The sequence below is a fragment of the Rhinolophus hipposideros genome, assembly GCF_964194185.1.
Source record: "Rhinolophus hipposideros genome assembly, chromosome: 15".
Classification (NCBI taxonomy): Eukaryota; Metazoa; Chordata; class Mammalia; order Chiroptera; family Rhinolophidae; genus Rhinolophus; species Rhinolophus hipposideros.
The window spans coordinates 56,262,344-56,286,731 of NC_138061.1; the positions used below are offsets into that span (position 1 = coordinate 56,262,344).

Genomic DNA, 24,388 nt, shown 5'->3' on the forward strand with positions numbered 1-24,388 from the left:
CAGGAGTGAGAAAGGTCCTCTTATGACTACATCCTTATTGTACCAAATTATATAAAACACTTTGGGGCCTTCACATCAAATACCTGGTCCTGCAAGAAGCCTGCATGATCACACAAGCTTATCCTTCTCACCTCCAATCTAGAAACATCCTCTCTTTCACCACACTTCCCACGTACATCTCAGTGCTGGCCCTGGACCAGGCTCTGGAGTCCCAAAGGTGAATCAAAGGATCTCACAGTCTGGTTAAGCAGAGACCTCTTGAATACACTCTGTAGGTCCATTAGTTTACAAGGAGCCTGACGTCTGAGTGGGAGGTCAGGGAGGTAAATGAGGAAAGCCTTTGGACTTGTACACCGGTAGGCAGTTCCCAGGTAAAGTGGTGGGAGGGCATTGCAGGCAGATGGCCACCTGTGACCAGTGGACTGACACGTCAGCTCTGCCCTACTACTTCATTGCAAACTGCCCTGTGAGTGATCAAACTGTTGTCCCAGTCATATTTTAAGTGTTGTATTGTGGGTCTGTTCTTCCTATTTCTGAAAAGGTGTGTTCTCCTAATCGCCTACTGGGATCAGTGGCTGTCCATTCAGAAGCTGTTCCTAAAGCTTGAAGTGTCACTCATCGGAATGCGTTGGTCCTAAAGATTCCCCTTCACTATGTAGGCTCCCCACCCCCCGAAAAAAACTGCTCAAAAACTCGCCGAGGACTGAAAGGTGACTATCCACGGGTACAGAAGTTTCCAGATCCAATTAAAGCAGTCCAGAGCCTCCTTTTACTCGAGAAAGCGTCCCTAACGAATCAGGAGGCTAGGGTCACCGTTCGCGAAGGACTGGGCAAAGCTAGAGCTGTGACAACCAGGGACCACAAGGGAACCGCTCCAGGGCCGCGGAGACTGGGCGCGGCGCTCCGCAACCACCGCAGAGCTAAAGGGCTACGGGGCCGAGAGCCGGAGCTCCTCCCACCGGGGGCGGGGCGGGTCAGGTGGGCGGGGCGCGGCGGCCGCGCCTGCGCGGGGTCCACCCCTGGACCCGTGGGGCGGGGGAGAGTTCGGTTCTCCCGCCCGCTGCGTCCCGCACTACAGAAGGCTGGCGGGGGGCAAGCGCGGGCCGGATTTGCTGCTCGCTGGGGCACGTGAACTCCTCGAAGGCGGGCTCCGCCTCGGCGCAGGTGAGGAAACTGAGGCAGAACGTGGTACGCGGATTGGGTGGCTGGTTTATTAGGCCCGCCCCGCGGGTGCGTCCGGAGCCGGCGAGAAGCGCCTTCCGAGCCCGCCGGGCGCTGCAGCACCTGCGGGGCCCGAGGCCGCCCCCCCCCCCCGCCCAGAGGACGACGCCCCCTCCCGGCACCGCGCCGCGGTCCGTGGAAAAACCCCGCGTTTAGGGTCAGAGACCCGGGGCCGAGACCCAGGGCGGGACCCGCCGCGAAGCCCCGTCCGCCGCGCCCCAGGCTTTGAGTGAGGCTGATGGCACAGCCCCGCCTGAATCGTTGAGACAAAGAACTGGGAAGAGACTTCTGTCCTGGAGCGTCCGTCCCGGGGGACTGGGGGGGTCGGGGGGGGGTCCCGGAGCGGGGCTGCGCCTGCCGGCTGTGGGGGGCGGGGGCGGGACGCGTGCAGGGGAGCGGGTGGGGCTGAGGGACCTGGCGTCCTCCGCTCTGCACCTCCGGAGGGTCACGTGTTTCATGGGGCCACGATTGCTAGCTTTTTCAGAGTTTCGTAGGCACCTGTTTGCCTCCCAGCCTTCCTTCGCCCCCGCCCCCGCCCTGGTTACAAACTCCTGACAAAACTGGGACGAGCCCAATTGTACACTTTAAAACACTGAGCTGAAGTCTGGGCAGGAGAAGGCGGACAGAGCACTGACCCTCGAGATCGTCGCAGAGGCCATGAGGTGAGGGAGGTGGAAGGGTCGTTGAGGGTTAAGGGTAGAGAGCGCACCGGGGAGTCCAAAAGCCAGCGGGGTCAGGCCCGGGTGACTGAGCCTCTTTCCCTTACCACGCGGGCGCCTTCCACAGCGCAGTTACCGAGACTTCACTTTGGATTTAGTTTGTTGTTGTTGTTGTTTTAACCTAAATGTATTTTCCTTTGAGCTTGGCAGATGAATTAAGAAAGAACACTTAAGATTTATTTTGAAAAGCGTTGTCTGGGAGCCAGTTCTTGGATGCTCCTACGCTGGCCCAGCCCTGGACACTGAGAATGGGGATTCAAAACGTGAACCCCAATTCCATGGAACACACCCAGTCATGAGAAACCCTCCATTTCATGTACGATCAACATTTTAGGGGCAATCACCAACTAATCTAGAAGTGAGTAAGAATTATACCTCATATTTATGTCACGCTTTGTAAAGTAGCTTGCCAAGCACCCCCAATACATTTAATCCTTTGCTTCTTGCCACTCTGTGGAAAGTAATTGGGGAATTATTCCCATTTTACTGATGCAAGAAAAACCAAACCGAAACGAAAAAAACAACACAGTGTCTTGTCCAGGTTCTTACAGCGTGTAGCATTTGAATTCGATTTTAGTTATTGGTCCGACCCTTCACCATATCACCTTTGTAAAGCATGCCATTTAGTTGGGATCTTCAGCATTGTTCCCGCGGGATACAGAAGAGGTTTCTGATGAATGTTTTAGCAGCTTGGGTCACTTCAGTGGTGCTGGGAATGTCTGGTGAGGACTGGAATTCTGGGGTTTGAAACCCATGCTTTGTCAGTATCCCAGAAATAAGCCAGCTCCCATGCCAGCTGGGTACTTGCGTCTTTGTGAAATGTTGGGCAGAGTGTCTCCAAGTCTTCCTCTGTGGAGCCTTGTGTGGCAAGAATTGTCTGGAGGCACTGGAAGGGAACCAGCCTGACTTCTGAGCTCAGTGGCCCTGGCACAGGGAGATCACAGCTGGGCAGTGCCCTTTGCCTTCTCTGGTGCTGCTAGTGCAGAAGGCGGTGTTGGCAGGTTACAGAAGGGACACGGAGTATGAGGTCTGACAAGTTCACGAACTTGTCACGGTGTTGCTAACTTTCTTTTTATATAAGAGGGATTATTTATCATGAATCTGTACCAACTGGATAAACACTTAACCAAGTTCACTATTTGGAAGTGTTGAAAAGGCTGCGTGAAAAAGTTAGACGACCTGAACTTTTCGCCAACAATTCATGGCTCTTGCATCACGACAATGCACCAGCTCACACGGCACTGTCTGTGAGGGAGTTTTTAGCCAGTAAACAAATGACTGTATTAGAACACCCTCCCTACTCGCCTGATCTGGCCCCCACTGACTTCTTTCTTTACCTGAAGATAAAGGAAATATTGAAAGAAAGACATTTTGATGACACTCAGGACATCAAGGGTAATATGATGACAGCTCTGACGGCCATTCCAGAGAAAGAGTTCCAAAGTTGCTCTGAGGAGTGGACTAGGTGCAGGCATCGCTGCAAGTAGCTTCCCAAGGGGAGTACTTGGAAGGTGACCGTAGTGGTATTCAGCAATGAGGATGTAGCACTTTTCCTAGGATGAGTTCGCAAAGTTAATTGTCGAGGTCGTATATGTTGGGGAGTGGGCGGTCAGGCCAGAGCTCCCTGCAGACCTAGAACTTCCACCCAAGAGGCAGGCCTGCAGTGACACAGCTGGAGAAGTTGTTCAGTTTTTTTAAGTTTGTTCTTCAGTTGTCCTGCCATCATAGGCGAATGAATGAATCCAAGCCCTGCAAAGAAGAGAAAGATAATGTGGCCTTACAATTCTGAAGTGCTTTCCTATGTCCACACTGCTTCTCATACAGTCTTCCTGACAGCCCTTCAAAGTGCCCTGTTTTTAAGACAGTCACAAGGTGACTTCTCAGAGTCAAAGAGTGAGAACCCAGGATGTTTGTCCTGAGGCCCCGTGTCTTTTGTGGTATCACCTGTACCTTCCCACCCACACCCATGTAGCGTGATAGAGCAAGTGTTCTGAGCCTAGTCAGGTGGCTGTGCAAGCGAGGGGCAGAATGGCCAAATATTTTGAGGGTCTCTGTGGCTTCAGGATCATTGATCAGAGGAAAGGACCTCTCACAGCCCCCACATTGCTCACCCTCGGCAGTGTCTCAGCGTTTCCCAGTCGCTGATTATGTCCTCTTGCTCTGCTTCCAGCATCTGTTTGGAACTTTCTGAATCTGGCATCTGAGACCAGAGCTAGTCAGCTCATTGCATGTTCTGTGGCTCGTTCTGTGGTACTTGATGACAAGGGTAGGTGGGAGCATATTCCCTAGTGCCCCGGGTGCCCCTGTCACCAGGCTGCTAAACTGGCATTTTCGAGCATGTCTCATTCCTCAGAATTGACAGAACCTTGTTACTGTGGTGCAGAGAGGTATATAATGGCTTCTCAACTGAGAATGGACAATGTGGCCCTTAAGAAAACATTTGGGGGCTGGCCCAGGGGCTCAAGCGGTTAGAGCTCCGTGCTCCTAACTCCGAAGGCTGCCGGTTTGATTCCCACATGGGCCAGTGGGCTCTCAACCACAAGGTTGTTGGTTCGACTCCTCGAGTCCCGCAACGGATGGTGGGTTCCGCCCCCTGCAACTAAGATTGAATATGGTACCTTGAGCTGAGCTGCCACTCAGCTTCCAGATGACTCAGTTGGTTGGAGCGTGTCCTCTCAACCACAAGTTGCCAGTTCAATTCCTTGACTCCCGCAAGGGATGGTGGGCTGTGCCCCCTGCAACTAGCAACAGCATCTGGACCTGGAGCTGAGCTGTGCCCTCCACAACTAAGACTGAAAGGACAACAACTTGAAGCTGAATGGCACCCTCCAAAACTAAGAATGAAAAGATAACAACTTGACTTGGAAAAAAAAGAAAACGTCCTGGAAGTACACACTGTTCCCCAATAAAGTCCTGTTTAAAAAAAAAAAAAGTACGCATTTGGCTTGGGATTATGAGCTGCTTGCAAAGCACTGGGCTTGGGAAGCAGTGCTCTCTCTAGCCACCAGATTCCCAGGCCCTGTTCAGGAGCCGTTTTGCGTTCATGTTCAGCATTCTACAGGCTATCAAGCAGACTTCAGGACCTGTAGGCCCCCTGCTTCCTGAGCCCCCCACCCCCACCACGCACGCTACTGTTCCAGGCTTTGCAGGAGTGTCCAATGCAGAATAAGTAGTCATGGACTGGGAGTGAGGAGACCCAGACCTGAGTCCCAGCGTAGCCACTGAGCAGCCCTCCCCGATGTGACCTTGGACTAGCTAGCCCCTTCTGTGGGCCTCAGTTTCCTCATTGACTCAGTGAAGAAGGGGCTGAACTAGAGCTCTGAAGGGAGGAGAGCGGACTAGAGGAGAGCAAAGGAGGAAGATGAAGCATCCTTTCCGGCCTTGTTCCCTGAGGACGAGAGGCGAGGACTGTAGTTTCCTTTGGCTCCCTTTCTTCCTTCTGCCCTGGCCCTGCCTCAAGCCAGCTCATCCTGAGGGGGCAGGATTCCCTGGGTGGAGCTGGACTGGGCAGGCGTACCCTCAGTGTTTAAATGTGATGCTGTCTCTACGTGTTTGAGGCATGAATTAACCCACCCAGTGATGGTACTTTGTTTTATTAGGAGTTATCGGTTTCTGCCCAGAGGCGGTTTCTTGAACCGGGTGGAGTTGGGCTTGGGAATCAGGGAGTGAGAATGCAGACCCAGCAGGACAGCAGTAGTGGCAGGCGTCCCCATGGCATTCTGAATGGAGTCGCAATCACGCAGTACAAGTCTTTGGATGCCAGGGCTGAGACAACCTCATAGGCTTTCTAGTTCCTCTGTGTACAGGTGAGAGACCTAGGCCCATAGGCCTTTACAGCTTATGTCACATTGCCTGCCGGGGAGCAGTAGAACTAGGACCCAACCTAAGGTTACCTAAACCCCAGGCTTGAGTGTTTTCTTTAAGGTCATGCCAGCACTGTCCAAAATTACCTTCCATACTGAGCTGAAATTGGGTGGTTATGAATTAGCCCCAACTCTGCCTCACTGTGGAGTGTAAAGAGTAAAATTCATATTCTTTCACTAAACATGTAATGCCTGCTAATTACCAGGATTTATATTCAGTGCTGGAGATGCAGGAATGAATAAGACAATGGCCCTTGCCCTCAGATTGCTCCACCATATTGTGTAGACAGGCCTGTAAATACCTCAGATACACTAAGTCCATTTGCTAGTGCAATGTGCAAAGGTATGTGTGTGCACATGCATGCATGCTATATAATCAGAGGTCAGTTGTCGGGGCTTTCCCGAAAGGCTTTGGCGAGAAAGTGTGACTTGTGCTGGGCCTCTACCTAGTTGGCATGGGACAGAAGGGCATTCTGGGTGAAGGAAACAACAGGAGCAGCAGTGCGGAGCCTAACAAAACATGCTCTAGTCCTTGCATGTTGAGTGGCCTGGCGAGGGCACTGGAGTAGCAGGGATGAGGCGCAATGCTGGGCTGGGAGGGGCCCCGTTGATGTGCTGAGGAGTTGATTGTGGGTGAGAGTCCAAAAGTAAGGGAAGGAGGTTTCAGGGCGGGTGTGTGACAGTTGCCGTGGCCACAACGTGAAGAGCAAGCTGTAGCAGAACTGACTAGCGCAAAGCCAAGCTCAGGTCTGTGGTTACTGAAATAGACCAGGTACGGAGTATTTGGGGCCTGGGCATGGGCTGCAGCTCTGAAGTTAAGAAGATGAGGGTAGCAGACGCATTTTCCAGAATGATTAGATGTGGGCAGCAAGGGAGAAAGAAGAGTAAAGCAGGACTCTGCATTTCTGGCTTGAGCAGTTGGCTGGATGCTTGTGTTATTCACTGAGCGGGGGAACTCTGGCAAAGAAACTGACTTTAGTGGAGGTTACTTCTGGACCTAGTGCAGCAGAGAGAGCCTGCAGAATCCCCAAGTGGAAACTGAGTCAGGAACAGCAATAGGAGCCTGGAGGTCAGTACCAAGGTGGTGCGTGAAGTGCTGGAAGTAGGTGAGGTCGCCTAGGACGGGAGTGTGGGTTGAGAGGAGCCACTTCAGTGGCAGACAATAGGGGAAGGCAAAAGGAGGTAAAGAAGAGACAGCTGGTGAGGGGCCTCAGTGGTGCCAGCTGACTTCCTGGATGTGGGTGAAGAATGGGGCAAGGGGCCGGCTTGGAGAAAGCAGCCACGGAGAAAGGGACACCTTCCTTTGATTTCAGTTAGTGTGACCCCTGGGCTGTGTCAAGGACTTCACTTCATTAGTGCACACTGGATAGCAGAGAGGGAGACTGTTGGCACCTGATAAATGTTATCTGCATGATTGCCGATGACTCAGACTTTGCTCAACTTTTTGAAGGGCTAGGGGGCCTTGGCAGCTTTCCAATTTGATGTTTTCTGGAAATTGACTACAGGCAGATGAAGGAGCGCCAGGGTTTCTGGGTGGCTGGGTCCTGCCCAGGGAGGCAGTGAGCTAGGACCCTCGGTGGTGGTGGCAGACTAAACCCCGCCCTCCATCCCGCCCTGCCGCCTGATTGGAGCCTGCGGGCAGCTGGGTCAGCCTGGCAGCAGAGCCGGGAGTGTGGACGCTGTGTGTGGATGGTGAGTGCTTTGTTCCCAGGTTTGAACTGCTCAAGGATGGGGGGCAAGGGGCCCTGTGTGGGGGAGGGAAGGTACCTCGTGAAGTTCTGGGCTGCAGGGAAGGAACGGGAGAAGCAAGTAGAGTTATGATGAGGAACCAAAAATGTGCGGACTGCAGAGTAAGCTGTTTCTGATGGATGTCGCTGGGGTGCTTTAGGAATCTTAGAATTAACTTTGTCCAACCCCCTCATTTTGGCGTTGAGGAAAATGAGGCGGGGGTGGTGGAATCAATCCCACTTGGCCCAGGGAGCCCAGCTGGGTTTTCTCTCCCCAGCCCCATGCTCTTCCGAGAGCAGAGCTGCTACTCTGAGCGGACACAGCTGTTGTTGGTTTGTGGTCTTATCACGCTTCACCTTCTTGTGTGGGAGAGGACGGATCAGATGAGTCCCACAGTGGGGAACTGAATACTGTAGCTGTGTCAGGTGGGGACTGGCTCTTCTGTCAACAACCTTGCTATTATCTTTCAGAGAACCTGACCCTTTCCTTAAGGGAAGGGGCTAGAAAGGGGAGGAAACAGAAAGGGACATCTGTCATATGGTAAATTTCCTTTAGAGTAAATGTGCTTTGACTATTTGATGACTGAAAAACTAAGATGAGCTACTTAAATTTTTTTTTTTTAAGACAAAAGTGATCATACCCCTTGATCACCAGAAACCCACAAATGAACATGTAGGAGGCAAGATGTGACAGTAGAAAGACTACAGGCTTTGGAATCCTAGTGACCGGGGTCTGGGTTGCAGCACTGGTGCCTGCTGGCTCTGTGACACTGGAGAAGGCACTGACCTCCAGTGTTGTCAGCTGTCAAACAGAATCATCTCTTCTCCCTTGTACGACTGTTGAGTGAATGAAAGTAGGCCACGCATGTTGAATGACACTAAATAAAGGCTGGTTTCCTGGCCTCCCTATCTCTAGTTAGTAGCCTTGGAGACCCATGTGAAAGTGCATTGTCCCATTTAGATATTGGGGCTACTTGTACCCCCTCCCCTTTTTGTGGATGGGAATAGCTGGGATTTGGGATTCCGAGTAAGGTGCATCAAGTACCTGCTCCAAGACAGGCCGGGAGCAAATTGCTTTGTAGCTCAGGGGGGCTTGGCTGAGGGGCTGGACCTACACACTATACTCTCCATAGGTGTTTCCGAAGTCAGTTTTCACTGCTTCCCACTGGCAGCTGTTAGCGGCCCACCAGGGTGTATGTTCCTGGAGAGCCTGCCTCTCGCATGTTGGTGCCAAAGGCCTGAGGGTGGGGTCCGTGCTCCCCAAAGGGGTGAGTCTCTGCCCACACTTTCTGATCATAGCTAGGGTTGGGGTGGGGTAGTAAACATGCTCCTGGTGGTTTTGCAGTCCACAGCTTATACTCCAGCTCTTGAACTTGAGGTAGAGAACGAGGGGACTTTGGGACATGGACATTTGTATTCTCAGAGTGCCTTCAGTGCTGACAGTTGCCCCAGCCAGCCTGCTGCTGCCCAGCTTTATTCATTCTGGGCCTGACCTAGCTCTTCCCCCAGGGTCCTACATCGGCTCCAAAGCCACTTCCTTCTGGGTGCTTCCATGGCTGCCCAGAGCAGATGTAACTAGCTCTCAGCCTGCTCTGCCATAGCCGCATGTTCATATGGCTGCCTTGTACCTCACCTTTTGTTCACCAAGCTGCCTCACCTTTCCACGTGAATTTTGTTATCTGTGTACCAGGCCTGTATCTCCTTGAGCACTGTGTATCATTTAGTTTTATGTCCCCCTAAATGGCCATTTATTGGACAGGTCAGTGCTGACAAATGTTTGGATAAATGTTGAGTCTAGTCGAGTCTGATTTCCCTTGTACTCTTGAGCTAGCAGGCTGGATGACGGCTGCTGGAGCCTGTTCGCCTCTAAGAATCGGCACGGTGTGTGGGAGGGCTGTGGCGCTGGCTGTAAGGGTCGCTGGACTCCCTGAAGGGCACTCATGTGTTCCAGGAGTTGAAGCAGTGCCTTTTGTAGGGTAGATGTACGCTGGCCTTTGCGTACTGATGCAGAAATGTTGTCAGGTCTGTGATCAGAGCCCACGCCATGTGCTCCTGCGTCATACACACATTTTGGAAATCCAGGGACGTTGGAGAAGTGCATCAGGGTACAGAAATTGTTTCAAGCTCTGGGGAATCTCTTGTTTACAGCAGGCAGGTGAGAGTTGTGGTTTTCCTCGTAATTGTTCTGTTATCCACACATTACTGTAATCCAGTAATGAGTAACTTTGCCACGTAAAAGAATTGGAAGCCAGCCCGTGGAAGGTTCCTTCCTGCTTGACCCAAGAACTTTGGTTCTCCAAAGTTGTCATCTTCATCATTCAGTTCTGCTGAATTCGTCTCAGCGCACATTTGTGGAGAATCCACTGTGTACCAAACAGGCACTCTCCTAGGCAGGGGAGAAATTGAGGAACAGAGTCAAAGAAAAGAAAACTGGCAGATAAGTCCAAATCTTGTGTTGAGCACATTAGAAGGCTCATGGGTACAGTTGGAGCACAGTACCATGGCGTGGACAGGCAGAACGTCCAGGAAGACGTGGTGAAGGGGAGTCTGAGCCTTGAAGAATAGAACGAATGGGGTAGGACACTCCAGGCAGAGGCGAGATGTGTTCCATCTTTGACTCCCGCTGTCGCCGTTGCTGCCCTCCCACAGTGAGCTGAGGGAACAGAAGCGGGGCCTGGAGCAGGCCCAGCTCTCCAAGGCCAGCCTGCCCTCGGGGCCAACCAAGCACAAAACCTGGAATTCTTTGCTCCAAAACAATGCGTCTCAGACTTCAGTGCGCATGTGAATTGCCTGGCAATCTGATTGAAATGCATTTTATGATTCCTTAGTGAGACCTGAGATGCTGCATTTCTACGTGATGCCAGCCCCGCCAGTCTGTGGGACCACGTTCTGATAGTGAGGTTACAGCTTGAGCCCGTCACAGGAGAGATGCCACACACTATCCCTTCCCCGACACACAGACCAGCCTCCCTTTTTCCTCTTCCCTAATACGCAGATGCAAAAATTCCTCTTTCTTAAATGCTGTTCTTATTTGGTCACCCCACCCGCGCCCAGAAGTTCCCTTTTATTTCTTAACTCACATCTTCACTGCCCAGGCTGGCTTAAACACTAGTCTGGCCTGCCCTTCTCTTCCCTAAGTCATCACCACCAAGTTATTCCCAGTCCCCCTCATGGCAGCCCCCTCTCCCTTGGCAGTGACATGCAGGTCGCCAGACTTTTGCTTAATTTGGAGACGTCCTCTCCCCAGGCAAGCCCTCCTGGGGAGAAGTAACTCTTTGGTGAGGTGGGACACACACACACACACACACACACACACACACACAGCCTTGTGCCTGGTGTCTCAGCACACAGAATCATGCTGGCACTTATCGGGAGGAGGGCCCCAGTGTAAGTCAGATCCTAGGATGGTGACAGGGCCAAGTGCAAAAATAGGTATTGTCAGTGGTTGTCCGTTGAAGGCATGCTGGTGGGTACCTGCTGCTGTTACGGAGAGCGGCTGCTTCCAGGGGCTCCCACCCAGAAGCACAAGGCTTCCCAACTAGAGAAGCCTCAGTGAGGCACCGCGCAGGAGCTTGGAACAAGTGTGGACTTGGCTCTGCAGGACCCCCCTGCAGCTCTGCTGCAGTTGCAGAGCCCTCCCCCCCCCCCTTGATGCAGACATCTTTTGCCCAGCCCCTCCGAAACAGACGCCCCTCCCTGCATATGCCTACCCTCTGTCTCTACCCCCTTCATTCAGCAGACACCTGTGTCGTTCTATTTACAGGAGAAAAATACCAGATTAGACACTGGTGTTTCATAATGGCCATGTCTGTTCAGCTGTATAATGTAGGTGGTAGACGTTCGGAAGACATTCACTTTCTTGTTGGCTATGGTTTTAGGCACTGCTTCTTTTTCGGTTTTGTTTTGTTTTCACCGTGAGCCTGTTTTATTTGTTCAATGAGTAAAAATTCAGCTCTTCTCAGTTGGGAGAAATGTGCTGAGATGGCCTGCCTACCATAAGTGAGGTCCTGCTGGGAACCGTCTGAGGCTGGATGAGTAGGATATGGTCTATTTCTAAGGGATTCACAAACTAAAGAGGAAGAAGGGTAGGGTAACAGAACAGCATGCTGGGCGGGATGAGGTAAGTGTACTCTGATCACAGAAGAGAAAGCTGCCGTCCCCGGGGAGATGATAGCTGAGACTCCGGGTTTGTGAAGGAAAGACCGGCATTGACGAGGAGGGGCAGGAGGCCATAGTCTGCCCCCAGGGACACGGCATGGGTGAGCACTACGGGCTGGGGAGCTACAACCTTGGGCACGCGAGAGGGAGCAGCAAGAGAAGCAAGCGTCTGCGTCTGTTCTTGCTGTCATCGCTCCTGCCTCGCTGGTGAGCTCCTGGGCCAGGAGCCGCCGTGCGTCTGGTGTATGACCACCTCTTGCAATGCCAGGCGCCCCACAGCCCTCGTTCAGTCCCACCTTGGACGCTGCTGCTCCGCCTCCCCTGCCTCTGGCCTCCTGGTTGGCCGCCCAGCTAGAGCCTTGCACTTTGGGAGATCAGATTCCAGCTGTTTTGTGAGAGCAGTAACGTGGTCTTCCTTCCTCTCAATCTCCAGAAATGTCTTTCCTCCAGGATCCCAGTTTCTTCTCCATGGGAATGTGGTCGATTGGTGCGGGGGCCCTGGGGGCTGCCGCCCTGGCACTTCTCCTGGCCAACACAGATGTATTTCTGTCCAAGCCCCAGCGAGCAACCCTGGAGTATCTGGAGGAAATAGACCTGAAAACACTGGGGAAGGGTAAGCAGTGACCCCCTGGTCTCAGTACTTTTCCAAGGCGCTGGGATGCAGCCTTGCTTATTTTTCTCCTGTATAAAAAAGGGCTATTTCTTTTTTAATTGAAAACGTATTATAACAACATTAGGAAACATTTAATGATACTTGTTAAATGACTGATAATTCCATTCCCCCAACACGATAATCATTTTTATTTTTGCACATTCTTTTGCATGTTTACATATTATTATATAGTTGTGATCGTGGTGTACGTGATATTTTACATTTTCACTTTTTTTTTTTTTTTTACCAAAAGCATTTTTCACTTTCTATTGTTGTCCCTTTAACTGCAATGATAATTGCTCCATAGTATTTAGTAACATCATACCACTGTTTACTAAGCTGACCATTCCAGAGAGTTTTCTGAGGACTTGGGCCTCTGGATCTGAGAAGCACTGTGTCTCCACGTCCGCGTTCCCGACGCTCACTCAGCACAGGGTTTGCTCATTGAAGGGAGGAGTCTGGACTGTCACTGGCATGGGCATAGCCAGCCCTCACCTGCGGTGCAGCTGCAGCACATGGGGGAGCACAGGTCGCACTTCCAGAATGCATCCGCCTGTCTCCCCCTTCTTGGGGAGCCCCCTGGAGTCCCTGGTGGGCGCTGAGAGCCACACATTAGTATGTGCGCCTCTGTTGCCTCACTGTGCTCTCAGCATTGGAGCTGGAGCTCGGGGATTTCTGTCGTGCTGTAGTGTGGGTACAGTTGGCATGGGAGTTTGGCTCCTTAACTGGGCAATCTCCAGGGTGGCCTCTCAAAGGAAAGCCATCATCGTCTGTTCAGTAAGTGAGGGAGCTTGTCCAGGGAAGGCAGGAACGTGACTGCAATTTATGAAGGAGGTCACCTTAGTCAGGAAATAGGAAGCTTGCAGAGAGAGCCCTGTTGTGCTTTGTTTAATCCAGGGATTCCCAATCTCAGTCCCTTCCCCCCCCCCAATTTTTTTTGGTGTTTTTTTCCCGTATAACATCCCACAGAGATATGGATTCCTCTCAGAAATATTAACATAATAAGGGTTTATACGTACTAACCCCTCACTAAGTCTGTATTTCCAGACACTGTGGTGAGCATTTTTCATACCAGTCTGTTACTACTCCCTGCAGCCCAAAGTGGAGCTGCTAGACAGCTGCGCTTACAAAGGAGGAAACAGGGCCAGGGGGAGACAGCATGCCGAGGCCACAAGCTGCAGCGCTGTCCTGCCCCACAGCACTTCCTGCTTAGGTGTCATCTACCCTCCCCTGTGGATTAGATTGCAGTTAACATATTTAGGGTAAAAATAAAATTTAATTCCTGTTGACTTAATCCCTTTGAGTACTTTTTTTAGGAGTGGAGGTTTTCTTGGCCAAAGTACAAGATCTCTTTCAGGTTTTGGCCATGTATCTGCCCTAAAGGATTGTTACAGTCTGTTGATACCAGCAAAGGAATTTGCCATTTTTCCAGAAATAGTTTAGCTTGGGATGTTCATGTTTGCAAATAGATTTTCATGGGGGAGAGGCCTTTGGGGTATCTGGTAGGATCCTGCGAGGATGACTGTTTCCTGTGTGCTTTCCCCCTTGTGAAATGCCTGTCCAGGCCTCCTGCTAGGTCTGGTACCGTTTACCCACTGCTGAGAGGGCGAGGTGGGGTGGGGCTGGCTAGAGATGATACTGAATTCCCTGTTCCTTTCCCCAGAACCAAGAACTTTCAAAGCAAAGGAGCTCTGGGAAAAGAATGGCGCTGTGATTATGGCGGTGCGGAGGCCGGGCTGCTTTCTCTGTCGAGAGGTGAGTGCACTGAGGATCTGCTCGGAGAACAGGGTCCTGGCAAGTGGGAGCCACTGCCTTTCCCTCCGGAACAAGGACCCTCAGGCCCACGCTAGCCTTTCCTTAGCTCTGGCCCGTTCTCTGGTACTTGCTCTAAGTATTTCTTTTGACTTATTCTCTGTTTCATTTATTTAACCACCCACCATATCCTGGGGTTAGCCATGTACCTGACTTCCCTTTACTACTCTCAAGCCCTTTCACCCTTGGACTGTCTTCCCATTTAATCAAGGACGAGGACTAGGTCCACGTCCATGTTCCCGACGCTCACTCAGCACAGGGTTTGCTCATTGAAGGGAGGAGTCTGGACTGTCACTGGCACGGGCATAGCCAGCCCTCACCTGCGGTGCAGCTGCAGCGCATGGGGGAGCACAGGTCGCACTTCCAGAATGCACCTGCCTGTCTCCCCCTTCTTGGGGAGCCCCCCTGGAGTCCCTGGTGGGCGCTGAGAGCCACACATTAGCGTGTGCGCCTCTGTTGCCTCACTGTGCTCTCGGCATTGGAGCTGGAGCTCGGTGGGATTTCAGTCATGTTGATGGTGTGTGTACAGTTGGCATGGGAGTTTGGCACAAATTGGGGCTCCTTAACTGGGCAATCTCCAGGGTAACCCCTCAAAGGGAAGCCATCATCGTCTGTTCAGTTAGTGAGGGAGCTTGTCCAGGGAAGGCAGATTCAGCCTTGTCACTTTATAGTTAGGTAAACCGAGGCACAGAGTGGTTTGGTCACACAGTCATTTGGTGGTAGAAGACCTAGGTTCTGAGTTCGCTGCGCTGCCTTGCCTCGGGGCACCTGGAATGACAGTGCTGCTCTGGAGACACCTTTGCTTCTAAGTAGTGGCCGTGGCCCATCCACGTTGTCATCGTCACTTTTCTGCTTGTCCTCCCTGACCCTCAGGCATTTCCTTCCAGCCTTGCAGGTCTCGTTCCTGCTTGGTGGTTGGGCTGGCAAGGAAGCTACTTAGTGACATGATGCCCAGCTGTCACTTACATTCAGGGCACTTTCATGCTTGTTGTCTCATTGATCCCTTCCTATATCCCTGGAAAATACAGCTCGTTGTTGTTATTCTCATTGTGTAGAGGAGGAAACTGAAGTTTAGAGGGTGTGACACAGTCACACTGCTGTGGGGAGGTGTGTTAATTTCTTACTGCTGCTGTCACAAATTGTCACAAACTCAGTGGCTTGAACAACACATTGGTTGTCTTACAGTTCTACAGGTCAGGATTCTGAAATGGGTCTCATTGAGCTCAAATCGAGGTGTCAGCAGGTCTGCACTTTTCTGGAGGGTGCAGGGGTAAATAATTTCCTTGCGTCTCCCAGTTTCTGGAGGCCGCCTGCATTCCTCGGCACGCAGCCCCTTCCTTCACGTGGAAAGCCAGCAGTGGTCGGCCGCGTCTCTTGCTCACATGGCGTCCGCTGTGACACTGACTTGTCTGCTATCCTCTTCCACATTTTAGGATCCTTGTGATTCCACCTGGGAACCACCCAGATAATACAGCGTAATCCCCAGTAACGTCAGCCAAGGAGCCGTCCAAATTTCATCTGCTGCATTCATTCCCCTGTGCAGTGTAACAACACGTCTTCACAGGTTCCTGGGGGTAGGAAGTGGACGTCCTTAGAAGGCAGTATTCTGCCTGTGACAGGAGCTGAAGTTTACACTCAGGGCTTCTCACTCCAAATCTGCGATGCTTCCATACACCGACACAGAAGCCTGCTGTGACATTGTTAGGACACCGACGTAGAAGCCTGATGTAGAAACCTGCCGGGACTTGATTTCTCAAGGCCAGTTAAACCCAAAAGGTTCCCAGAGCCACTGCTCGAATTATAACCTGTTTTCCAGTGCTTTGGTCTGTGCCCTGAAAGAGCATTTTGTGGCACCTTATATTTCTAACAGGACGGTCAGATGGCCATCTGGGCTATTTTGAGTGGCCTGGGGAAGAGGTATGTGACCAAGTGTCCACTTCATGGCTTTGTACAGTGACTCACCCAGAGTAAAGAGCCCAGGAAAAGTGAACAGAACCTTTCATCTCACGCATGGGTGGTCTTTGACCACATCAGACCTTGAGTCCTCTCTAGAGCGGTTTGCCACTCACTGAAGCTCTTCGTAAAACCATTGTAATGAATTCTGCTTCGCCAGCGCTCCTTTTTTGTTGTCGTTCTAGAAAATAAATGAAAAATGTAGTTGCCATTCTCCAGCAGTTTGTGTATATTGAAGGAGAGTGGGCTGCATTTGAAAGGATTTCCTGCTATTTCTTTATTTCTGACACCAACTATGAAAAGGGATTTGTTCTTAACTTGGAAGCTGTACCATGACACGTGTGGTTTCGGTTAGTCATTCAGCACGCGGCTCACGAGTCAAGGATTTCTGTGCTTTTCAGCTTAGCTGCAGTCTCCCCATTTTCCACCTTCACCTTCAAATCTTTCCACCTGGTCTCTAGTACCTTCTGACTATCCAGCCGTGTAAAGCACTGAGGGACACGAGAAATGGAAGACAAAGTTTCTAACTATGAGATACACTTGGGAACTCAAGGGACAGTGCTTAACTCAGTGGTGACACGCAGACCAGTACAGAAAAAGTCACCAAGCAGGAAAGATTGGATATGCACAAAGAATCGGGCTTTTATTCCAGGCTGGGCTAGCTAGGGAGAACTTGATAGAACAGGGATCCCTTTCTGGAGGGTAGGGTGTGAGCTGGAGAAAGAAGGAACGTTCTTGTAGCGAGGGGAAGCCAACGCAGCGAAGTTGTGGAGGCAGCTCTTCACGTGACCTGTGTGGGGTTAGGGCAGTAGGTGCTCTGTTAGTTTGGTCTAGTGTAGGGGAGAGGCCAGGAGATGAGGAAGAGAGAAGCGTAGTAGCTAGGAGAAGAGGACACATTTTGGTGCACTCTTAGTTGCTGGATGCTGCCCGGGCCATGGTTAGGACACCCAGAACAGGAGCCTGGCCTCTCCTTCCCACCGGGGAGAAGATGAGAAGCCTGGCTGACCCGACGCCCTATAACGGAGCCTTGTGCCATGCTGGGACATTCTTATGCTGGATTACACAGGCCTTAATTATTTCTGGCATTTTGTCACCTTTGTTCTTCTGCATTCAGTGCCAGCCGCACTCTGGGCCTGTAGGGAAGAGGGTGTCAGGTGGCTGCAGAGCACAGGAGTTTGTGCCCCTGACCTCCCTTGTTTTCTGCAGGAGGCTGCAGACCTGTCCTCGCTGAAGCCCAAGTTGGACGAGCTGGGTGTCCCCCTCTATGCAGTGGTGAAGGAACAGATCAAGACTGAAGTGAAGGACTTCCAGCCTTATTTCAAAGGAGAAATCTTCCTGGATGAAAAGGTGCGTATGCCGTGAGCGTGTCAGACACAGATGGCTGAGGGTTGTGCTCAGCTATGGATTCAGTGGCCCAGGTTGTGTCTGGCCGGGAGCTGGACACTGAGCTCCCTTTCAGCTACCCTGAACTCACAGGGGCTCTCCCAGTCCTCTGAGCAGAGCGTGCTTGGACACTAAAAATACCGCCCTCTCACTTACTACTTGAGCCCTTGCTGAATTGTCCACCTGGGAACAAGAGCCTAGGAAATAGCTGAGACTCCATCAGGGTTCCCCCACCATGCATTTGGGGGCCCAGCATAGGCTCCTGTCCCTTAACTCATGGCAGCCATGTTTCTTTCCCCTCTGCTCTCATCTGTGCAGGATGTAGAACTGTTATCACCCAGCAGGCATGGCAACCCTGTTCGTCTTTAGCAATAGGCTAGAGTCAGAGCTCAGGTCTAGGTCTGTTTCCCTAGGTCAGGCCTGCCTTGAGATCGGAGGCTTTGTCCCCGGGCAGTTGTAACTGCCCCTGGCTGGGGGCTCTGTGTGTGTGTGTGTGGATGCGGGGAGGACATGAACCGGCAGGCTTTGGATCTCTGTGTGAAAACCAGCGCCCTGTGCGCAACCTTTCCTACCCGGGGGAGGCAGGCATACAGGCTACTCACATGGGGTCTGTCCTCACTCCTACAGAAAAAATTCTACGGTCCCCAAAGGCGGAAGATGATGTTTATGGGATTTGTCCGGCTGGGTGTCTGGAACAACTTCTTCCGGGCCCGAAACGGAGGCTTCTCTGGAAACTTGGAAGGCGAAGGCTTTATCCTCGGGGGAGTTTTTGTCATGGGATCAGGAAAGCAGGTAAATCCCTAGTGTTCACTTGTGAGTCTGCAGGTGTCGGTGTCTGTGAGTGTGAGACCCCAGTGTGGGCTGACTCTTCCTACTTGGAGTCTCCCAGCCTTCCTTCCAAAAAGCCAGGGAACATGGGGAAGGGGGAGAGAGGGAAACCGTCCTTCTCCCCCGTCTCCTCACAGTAACATCATAGACAGTCAGAGTTTGGCAGGTGAGGTGAGCGACGGCACGGGCAGCACGGCTCATCAGTGGCTCTGCCGGGACCTGAACTCAGGTTTTCTGATGTCAAATTCTGTTTTCTCGGCGTGAACAAAAGCATAGTCATTCCTCTATCAAGAATGTACTTCTTTGCAGTGTTCCCAGGTCATCAAGGATGATTAGCAGAGAAAAGTGAAGGGGAAAGAAGGATTAAAAACTGGTGCTTTCCTTAGCGGGGTCCTAGGATCCGGACTGTCCGCAGAGGGTAATAGACTTCTCATCAGACAAGCTGCCTTGGGCCCTGGAATGAAGATGCAGCGTAGCATGGGGACCCTGGGGAAAGGTGTGCAGAGCTGAGGAGTCTGTGGGCCCAGGAGGCTCCATGTCAGACGGCAGGCAGCCTCAAGCCATGGTGATGTCCCCGCACTGGAGGGCAGTGCCAGCAGCGGCCACCCGGACTCAGAGCGGGGCTGGGGAAAGTGGATGCCAGCTCAAGGGTCTGGCAGGGAGCCGTAGAGCCGATCCCGACTGCTAGGCCTGTCTCTCCAGCCTCAGCGTGACGTTCCACTTGGCCTCATCTGTAAAGAGACAGGCTTGTCTGCCTTGGTGGATCTCACTGCTAACACTGGTAATTGCACAGTACTCTTTGCAATTTGGGAGGAATAAAAGTGAATCGGAATAGAAATCCTTCCTTTTTAAGCTTCGTTTCTAACCTCTTTCTTTTAAACCTTGGCAACTGCTTTTGCTTGCCTATGTTAGAATCTAGCACGAATTGTTATCTGATTTAACATAGACCTCTTTGCTAACTTTCTGCTAAATATATCAAAGTGACTTAGAGATAACGGCCTTGTTCTAGGTGCTCAGATACGTCATCTCATGTCTTCTTCATAACTAATCTGCGATGTTAGGTATTTTTATCCTTATCTACGTGTAAGGAAATGGGCCTAGAGATACGAAGTAACTCAGCCAAAGACACACAGCTGGTGAGTGGTACAGTGGAAATGCAGCTCAGGAACTCAGACCTGCCCTGCTCCAGAGCCCCTGCCGTAGTCTCTCTTCAGAGGTAGTTCCCAAAGACCCCTTCCAGAAGCCCTGGCGCTCGGGCAGCCCCGTCCCCAGAGGATCGCTCCGCCTCGTCCCACTCGGGCATTCTGGGATTCCTTACCCCTGCCCATTTCTGACTGCCCTCGGCCTCCAGGGCAGGGCTGGGCTCACCGGCCAGCCTTCTCTTGCTTGGCAGTGACTCATCTGGTGCCCACGGGCTCCCCCAGCCTGGCTGGCATGCCCCTGTTGTTGCTAGGTGTGGTGTTTGGCTTTGTTGGTGCCCCCGGAGCTCCTGCCTCCTTTCCTGGTGGAAGATTGACTGGGCTGGCAGAGCTTCAGGGCTCGCCTCCATGTTTCTTCAGAGCAGAGTGTTTGCAATCCCACCGTTCCAGCTGCCACTCAGTGGGGATTTCTCATGTAATAATAATCGTTAAAGCATAACTACTTTAAAGAAGTAATGTGTTCCACATAGAAAATTTGAAAACGAGACAGGAGGAGGTAGGAAGAGCCATTCTATAAGCTCAGACACCACACACAACCCCTTAGAACAGAGCTGGGCTGAGCGGCCCTGGGTTTTCTTTTTAGAAAGCGGTGTCTTACTAAACGAGACGTTCTTTTTCATTTAACAGTGTGTTATGAACCTTTCCTCATGTGTAGTCTTCCTCTGTATCTTTAATGTCTGCATAGTGCTTTATATAGTTTTATATGTTTATATGTAAATCAGCTTCCCTGTTGTCTCCACAGTGTGGTAGGACTTTCTGTTTATAAATAACCACACAAGAAACATGTTCACAGATGTTGATGTTTTTGAGTTCCCAGATGTCACGGGTCCAAGAACTCTTTAACAAGGATTCCTTGGTGTGATTGCAAACACATTCCTTTTTCCTTTCTTACCACTTTAGGGTACTTCGGGGTGTCCTGTGCATTTTGCCTCATACTGTCAAAAGTGAGTGGCCTTCAGTTTGTTAGGAAAACTAAAGTGAAGAGAGGGTCTCCCCTTTCAGATGGTCATTCAACACCTGCCAAGGTCTGACCTCTAAGCCCCACTTCACACCTTTCTGCTCTTCTATGTAAGCTCATTCATTTCTCTTCGCCTGGAATGTTGTGACCTCACCTCTCTCAGTAGACATCCTAGGTACCTGTCCTGCTTTATATTCTGTGAAGCCTTCCCCAACCCCCTGATTACATTTGATCACTGCTGACGTCCTGCTCCCAGAGTGGCTAGTGCAGTCCCAATGTTGTGATATAGCCGTCGCCTGAGCTGCCGTTCCAGGACACTGAACTCCTCCAGGGCAGAAGCAGGCTTCATTCTCTGTCCCCTGCTGTCTTGAGCACAGGGCTTCACAGATGGCTGCTGCTCAGTGTCTGTCTCGTGAATGAATGACTCAGTAAGGATTGATGCACCCTCTCCTTTCCTTCTAGGGCATTCTTCTTGAGCATCGAGAAAAAGAATTCGGAGATAAGGTAAACCCAGTTTCTGTTCTGGAAGCTGCTAGGAAGATCAAACCACAGACTTCAGCCTCAGAGAAAAAATGATTGTGTGAAACTGCTCAGCTCAGGGATAACTAGGGGCTCGCACCCGTGTTCACAGGATGTTATGTTTCCACTCACGTCCCTAAAGAGTTAGAAACCCACTTATGCCACGTTCTCAGTATAGATCATTGATGTATTTTAATACTGTACTCTGTTTAGGCTCAATAAGACAAAATAGCCTCCAAACAAGACTGATAAAAATCTAAGAAAAGAGTGAGGGTTATTTCAGTGAAAATCGGGAAAATAAGAGGCTCAAAGTGGATCCCTTTACAACCATATATGGTGTCTGAGTGCTCTTATTTGAAATGACTTTTATTTTCGTGTCTTTACAAATCTAAAAAAAGTTAATGATTGACTTGAAGATTAAAGATGCAAGGTTTTGGCTTGTGTGTTTTCTATTAATGACTTATTATATGATGTTTAAATAATACTAATATTAAGGTACTGATGTGCTCTGGATGGCTTGATAAAGGTAGATTATAAAGTGAAATCTAGTTTTTCATTGTCTTCCATTCTGACCTCAGAGGTTTGTTTTTCTGGAAGAAATGATCATCACTGACTCTAATAAAATTATGCATCAGAAATTGTCTGTAAATAAGTTTTTTCATCTAAAAATGTTTACCCTAATGATGGCTGAATATAAATCGTCCTGAACGTGAAACCCAGTGTTCTCCATGTGGATGGGGTAAGGTGGCCGGTTCAGGACTAAGAGTGTTACTGGGTGTGACTTCACGTGGCAGTGGCTGCAGGTGTGTGCATGGCCTGTGAGGGTGGGGCGTCTGCACACGACAGACAGCCCACTCGGCGGTGACTCATCCCCAAGTAACTGATCCGGGGACTCCAGCTCCTAGTAGGATAACTCAGATGAGAGTTCTTTGGTGCCTAGAAGACACTTGATTCTGAAATGGCTCTCTTGCAACTAAAGAAGAGTAGAGCCTACGAGGACATTTCAGCAATGCATGCATAAAGAGAAACCTTATTGTGATTTCCTTCACCAGCTGTTTTACTCCTGGGTCCTCACGTGCAGTGGGTCTTCTCGCTCTGATTTTCATGGCGTTACGGAGAGAGCACCAGATTGAGTCATGAAGTGGGTTCAAGTTCTAGTTTAACTGTCTGACTTTGAGAAAAGCTCTGGCTCTCAGCTTCCTCACTGGTAAAATAGGCATAATAATTACTGTCTACCATTCAGCGCTGCTTATTAGAAGTCATTGAGGGAAATGATAAATATTCTAAAACAATGCTTCTTAAACTTCAATGTGCATGCAAATCTCCTAAGGATCTTGTTAAAATGGAGACTGTTAAAGAAAAACAAAGCCAGACACCAGTTAAAAGCAGTGAAGGCAGATTTTATTCAGTAGTGACTGCAGTAGGGGAGAAGCCTCAGTATAAAACTTTGCTCAACTGGGATCTGTGCAGAGGTGATTGGAATTTTAAAGGGAGAATGAAGGATTAGGAAGAGGGAACATGCGAGGGCTTGAGCAGTCAGGGAAGTGGAAAATTACAAAAAGCGTGTTGGGGGGATTGGTCCGTGTGATTAGGCTATCTGGGTCTACTAACTGGTTAATTTATCACGTGAGGCTTCCCTCCCACAGAGACTGGGAGATGGAGCCCTGTCAGTCCTGATGATTACATTTTAGAAGGGTGGTCCCCATGTCCCTGCGAGAGACACTCCTGGGTTTCGGGAGATACACAGACATACATCTCAAAGGGACAGAAAGGATTTACAATTGTAAGTTTTTTCAAATGAATGCTCTAAGAAAAGGGAGGTCAGAGACCTACGGTCAGGTGTTTGGCTTGGACAAACAGTAAATTCTTTTGGCAGCCTTGAGTTTTCCCAGGCAGGGACTCAAGGAAGGGCTGGGTTGTCCCAGGGAAACAGCCTTCAACTGCTGGAAACTATGCTAGCGTTTGTTCAAGTCTTTTAGTGTAGGGGTGGACAAAATCATTTGTGCTGAAAGCTTTACAGTTCTCAGGACGGTTGGGACTGGAGTCTGCCTTTCTTATAAGCTCTAGAGGATGTTGACCTTCTACTGGTCATGGCTCACGCTTTGAAAAGCAAGAATCTCAAGAGCCCTACAAATCAAGAGATTAATATCTGTGAGCTTTGCGCTTGAAATTTTAGCAAGCTTCTGACAAGCACAAACAGGTTCCTTTATTTGATAAACAAATTGAGAATCCATAATGATGCAAACTGCCTGGAGAATGCAACAAAGAGTCCTTGCTGGAAAGCTGATAGTTCTCAATTTGGATACACAGTGTAACGAACCATCTAGGGAAGTTTAAAAAAATTCTGATGCTCAGGCCACACACGCAGGCCCGTTAAATCAGAATCTCTGGGATGAGACCCAGGCAACAATATTTCTTAAAGCTCCTCGGTGATTCCAACATGCAGCCAAGGTTGAGAACCATCGTAAAAGAACTCAGTGTCACGTTTGGAAGACCAGTGCTCACACCTTAAGTTACCCACAACCAGGCTGCTCCTAATTATCTCTGATGAGTTTTGGAAAATAGGCTTTAGGTGGCAAGGGTCAGGTGTGGACATGGTTGTGGGGGGATCCTGGGTGGAACTGAAGCTTGAAGGTGGACAAGATTTGGATAGGTGGTCAAGTAAAGAGGTCATTTCAGGGAGGATCAAGTCCGGAATGAAGATATGGCCAGAGGGAAAGGAAATAGTAGGTATGGGATAACAAGGAGGAGTCTGGTCTGTTTTGTTTACTTGATTGGATGTCCTCTTCCCCAATACACTGAGTTCTCAAAAGCAGTGCCCTTTTCACATACATGACTATTTTAAAATTAAAAAAAAAAAATTCTTTTTTAAACGGGTGAGAAAATGCCAGTGGCTACTTGGTCTCTCTTTTCCCAAAGGCAGGCATACCACTGGGGTGGAAGCTGGGTAAAGAAGGTGAGGTGTGGGGAAGAGGCGGTAGGGGTTGTTCGCTCTCAGATTGTGAAAGAATTCATGAGACACGTAGAAATACAGAAGGAAGATTTATTCAAGTCAGAGGAGGGTCAGCTGGTCAGAGTATCCTGGAGACTTTTGCCTCGAGTCTTTGTTTCATCTGAGGTTTTATATTTTCTAACCAGGATATAATTTGTTTTGGCCTGTAGTGGAATCTTCTGTTGTGCTTGCTTTGTCCATTGGGGTGAGGGAAGGTGCTGGGGTGGGGAAAGGTGTGGTTGCAACCTTTATATATGTTATGTAAATTTAAGTTGGAGTCACCACCCCCCACCCCTGCCAGCCCAAAGGCTGCCCCCTCTATGGTCTGTTTACCCATACCCGTCTTATCAGAGGGTAGATGAAATCAGAGGTCCAGACTGAGCACTTCTCAGCCTTGACTACCT

At 50.4% G+C, this 24,388-nt stretch overlaps 1 protein-coding gene across 13 annotated transcripts; it reads left to right on the forward strand.

Annotated features, from left to right (window-relative positions):
* The first annotated feature begins 990 nt into the window (after positions 1–990).
* Positions 991–23,835, forward strand: PRXL2A (peroxiredoxin like 2A). Of its 13 annotated transcripts, none has more exons than XM_081074961.1 (8): positions 1,001–1,164; positions 1,697–1,883; positions 2,083–2,298; positions 12,139–12,301; positions 14,004–14,095; positions 17,312–17,452; positions 18,116–18,280; positions 20,936–23,835. In XM_081074961.1, exons 4-8 carry the CDS (start codon positions 12,157–12,159, stop codon positions 21,047–21,049), a joined length of 657 nt encoding a protein of 218 aa, XP_080931087.1. In that variant the 5' UTR covers positions 1,001–1,164; positions 1,697–1,883; positions 2,083–2,298; positions 12,139–12,156; the 3' UTR covers positions 21,050–23,835. The 13 variants fall into 13 exon arrangements, with proteins under 13 accessions (XP_080931085.1, XP_080931087.1, XP_080931097.1 ...); XM_081074971.1 differs by having other exon boundaries at positions 2,091–2,298; XM_081074969.1 differs by having other exon boundaries at positions 1,009–1,164; positions 12,122–12,301.
* Positions 23,836–24,388: the final 553 nt, after the last annotated feature.